Genomic DNA, 3,267 nt, shown 5'->3' on the forward strand with positions numbered 1-3,267 from the left:
TATTGCCACTGGGCTCTTTGACCAGAAGGAGAAATTCTCAGTGATTTCATTTTACTCTTAATTACATTTTAAAATAAATATACTCATCAGCATGGCTTTAAAATGTTTTAAGTTTTAGATTAATATATATTACAAAATACATCCAAAATTTCCTTGGAAATGATCATTAAACATTCGTTTTATAAAATTTTAAACTCATTTAATGCAGTTTTAAAGAGTATTAAAGTTTATGGAGATATGATGTAATTGGAAATTACCCAGGTTTCACTCAAGTCCTTTATCAGAAGATTTGTGGAAATAAATGATTTTTATAAAAATTGAGAGAACTTCAATAAATTCTTTAATTAAGAGCCAAGAGATATAAATGGATAACATCTAAAAATAGAGAGAGGTTAATTTCATCACATAACAGTAATTGCATGTGTGGTATGGATAAGGAAAAAAAATGTTAATTTGTACCCACCACCTTGAAGCATTTTTTTGGTATGATAAAACATTAATTTATATATATATATATATATATAATCTTTCTTCAAAACCTCAATTTTGGAGAATGTTGATGGATGAGTCCTAAAAATTATTTTCCTTATGACTAATAAAATAAAATTTAAAAACATTAGTCAAACATACCTTGTAAAACTAAGTATCTCTTGCCGGACTTTGTAATAACAAAGTGTCTTCTATCTACTAGGGGTGTTATAAGCAATAAATATTTATATATTATAATTTTGGAGAATGAAAAGTCCAAAATAAAGGCTCCTGCTGATTTTGTGGCTGGTGAAACTCATTTCTTGTCTTAGAGACTGCCATCTTCTTGAAGTTTTACAAAGGCAGAAGGAGCATGGGAGCTCCCTGGGACATCTTTTATCCTCCTCTGCCTTTGTGAAGGAGTACATATACTGGGTTTCCCATTTGTAAGGGGGCTCAACTTCCAGGACTGTACCTCTATACTCCTGAACACTATGACCTGTGGGTTACTCTCCAACATGAAGAGTCTGGTGACATAAATATTTATTTTGGCAGTTTCTCTCCAATGGATAGTGGAAATAAAGATAAATTCATTTCTATAAGAAAAATAAACATTTCACTTGTTCTTGTGTATTTCTTGGATAAAGATCAGGGATTTTTTTTCCTCATTTGTTTTAATGTGTGTGTGTCTGTGTGTGTGTGTGTGTGTGTGTGTGTGTGTGTGTGTGTGTATACAGTACAGTAAAAGCAACAAGATAAGTAATGGCAAGCAAGGAATGTGATTAAATAGAAGTTGACATGGAGTGTGTGTTATGACTCTTGAGAAGAAGCAGAGGAAAATAACAGTATTGGCCATAACACTCAGTGACACCCAATGCTTAATACTTTTATGCTGGTTGCTATTTTTATTATTTATGTTATTTTCTTCCTCCTGCCTCCGAGTTAAGCCCCAGTAATTTATTGCTTTCACCTTACAAATGAGGAAACCTACTCATGAGATGTGAATTAATTTGCTCAAAGCCACTTAGCTGGCGAGTTGCAAAATTAAGGTTTAAAACCAAGCAAGGTTTGAAATGTTTTCCTCCTAGTTTGTGATTGGTTATATGATAGATTGGACATAGACTTATATGAAATGCTCCTCAATATGTCCTGGGATTGATGCTTAATTAAAAGTTATTAATGTACATCATGGTGAGGCACTGTTGGAATCAAGAACCACATTCATCTATGATCCCAGCGGTGATGTCATCCACAGGCAACAGGGTCTTGCACATCTGTTGCCATGGCAATGGCCATACATTCCCAATGTAAATTTGGTTTGACTCCCTCTTTTCCTGGGAGCAGTTATGTCACAGTTTAAATAAAAGACAGACCCTTTCTTTTCCTTTCACTCTTTCTCTTTCTCTCTCTCTCTCTCTCTCTCTCTCTCTCTCTCTCTCTCTCTCTCTCTCTCTCTCTCTCTCTCTCTCCCTTTTGTCTCTGTCTCCTCAATAAACCTTTTCTATATGAAACTGTTTTGGCCTGGTGTGGTCTGTCCGGACATGAGCCTGGATTCTATCACAATAGGCACTATGTAAATAGATTGATATATGGGTGCATTTATTATCTACCTCTACTCTTGATTGTGGGGTAATAGGACCAGAACCCTCAGGTTCCTGTTGTTGTGACTCCTCTACAGTGGGTAGATATAACCCGGAATTGTGAGCTAAATACCACCGGTGGTGAGACACATCACTTTTAGACTAGTAGCTGCGGTGGCATTTACCTGTTGCCTCTCTTCTTGGGCAGGAGACAGAATTTCAGATACTTGAATTATGACTGGCGTTTTACCATGAGCTTCATAAATGATTACATGATCATTCAGTTTAACAACTGCTTAATAGTATGCTCGCATGATAATAAGTATCAGAAAAAGATTTCCGCATGCACAATCCTTTTTTTATTAATTTTAGGACTCTCTGATTTTTGATGCTCATTCAAAGGTTTTATTCATTGCAGAGGGGTGGGCTGGGTAGTGGTGGGCCTAGTTACAGTAATTCTCCAGCTGGTAGAGGGAGCAGATGCTGGTACAGCACTGATCCACAATGCCGCGCTTCTGCCGCGCCACCTCCAGCGCCAAGGTCTGAAGGTCACCTGCCCCCGGGTCTCCACCCAACTCCAGTTGTGCCACTTCTGGCTCCTCCACCTCACGGCGCGACTTGGGTGTGTAGAAGAAGCCACGCTCCCCGCATACCAGGTAGAGAGCCTCCACCAGATGGGGGCCACAAAGGTGCTGTTTGACAAAAGCCTGGGTAGGGTTGGGTGCCCAGAGGACAAGCAGGGCAAACAGGGGCAGGAAGCGCATCCACAGGGCCATGTTGCAACAATGACCTGGAAGATAGGCAGAGTTGAGGCTAGCAATAGGTCCATGAAAGAGAGGAGCCCACACCCGTCCTCCAGTCCCTGGCGTCTTAGCTAGGGAGCCAGGCCCACCCAGGAGCGTACATACCTGCTTGCTGATGGGTCTCTGATTGAAGCTGGTCGCTTAAGGCTGTGGGTTACTGGGTGCCCACCTGCTTTATAGTCCAAAGCACCTCCTCTCTGGCCCCCTGGACTTTGCTGTTTGGCCCATTAAGGGCTCCAGGTGGGATGGGTAGGCAGATGGCCAGAGGGGCTGAAACTGCAGTTTCCAAGGCCTTGCCTGGTGCTAGGTCTGCAGAAAGCGTTCATTAGACGTCAACACTTCTACTTAGCCCTAGAGTAATTAGAGTCTTAACAAGGGGCCAGATGGCCTTATGAACCAGTTCACAGCAGGGGACA

At 40.6% G+C, this 3,267-nt stretch overlaps 1 protein-coding gene across 1 annotated transcript; it reads right to left on the reverse strand.

The window, feature by feature from the left end:
- Nucleotides 1-2,491: 2,491 nt before the first annotated feature.
- Nucleotides 2,492-2,824, reverse strand: INS (insulin; the record flags this gene model as incomplete). The annotated part of the gene is made up of 1 exon (XM_080912231.1): nt 2,492-2,824. One exon carries the CDS (start codon nt 2,822-2,824, stop codon nt 2,492-2,494), a length of 333 nt encoding a protein of 110 aa, XP_080768357.1.
- Nucleotides 2,825-3,267: the final 443 nt, after the last annotated feature.

The sequence above is a fragment of the Micromys minutus genome (assembly GCF_963924665.1).
Source record: "Micromys minutus genome assembly, chromosome: 2".
Classification (NCBI taxonomy): Eukaryota; Metazoa; Chordata; class Mammalia; order Rodentia; family Muridae; genus Micromys; species Micromys minutus.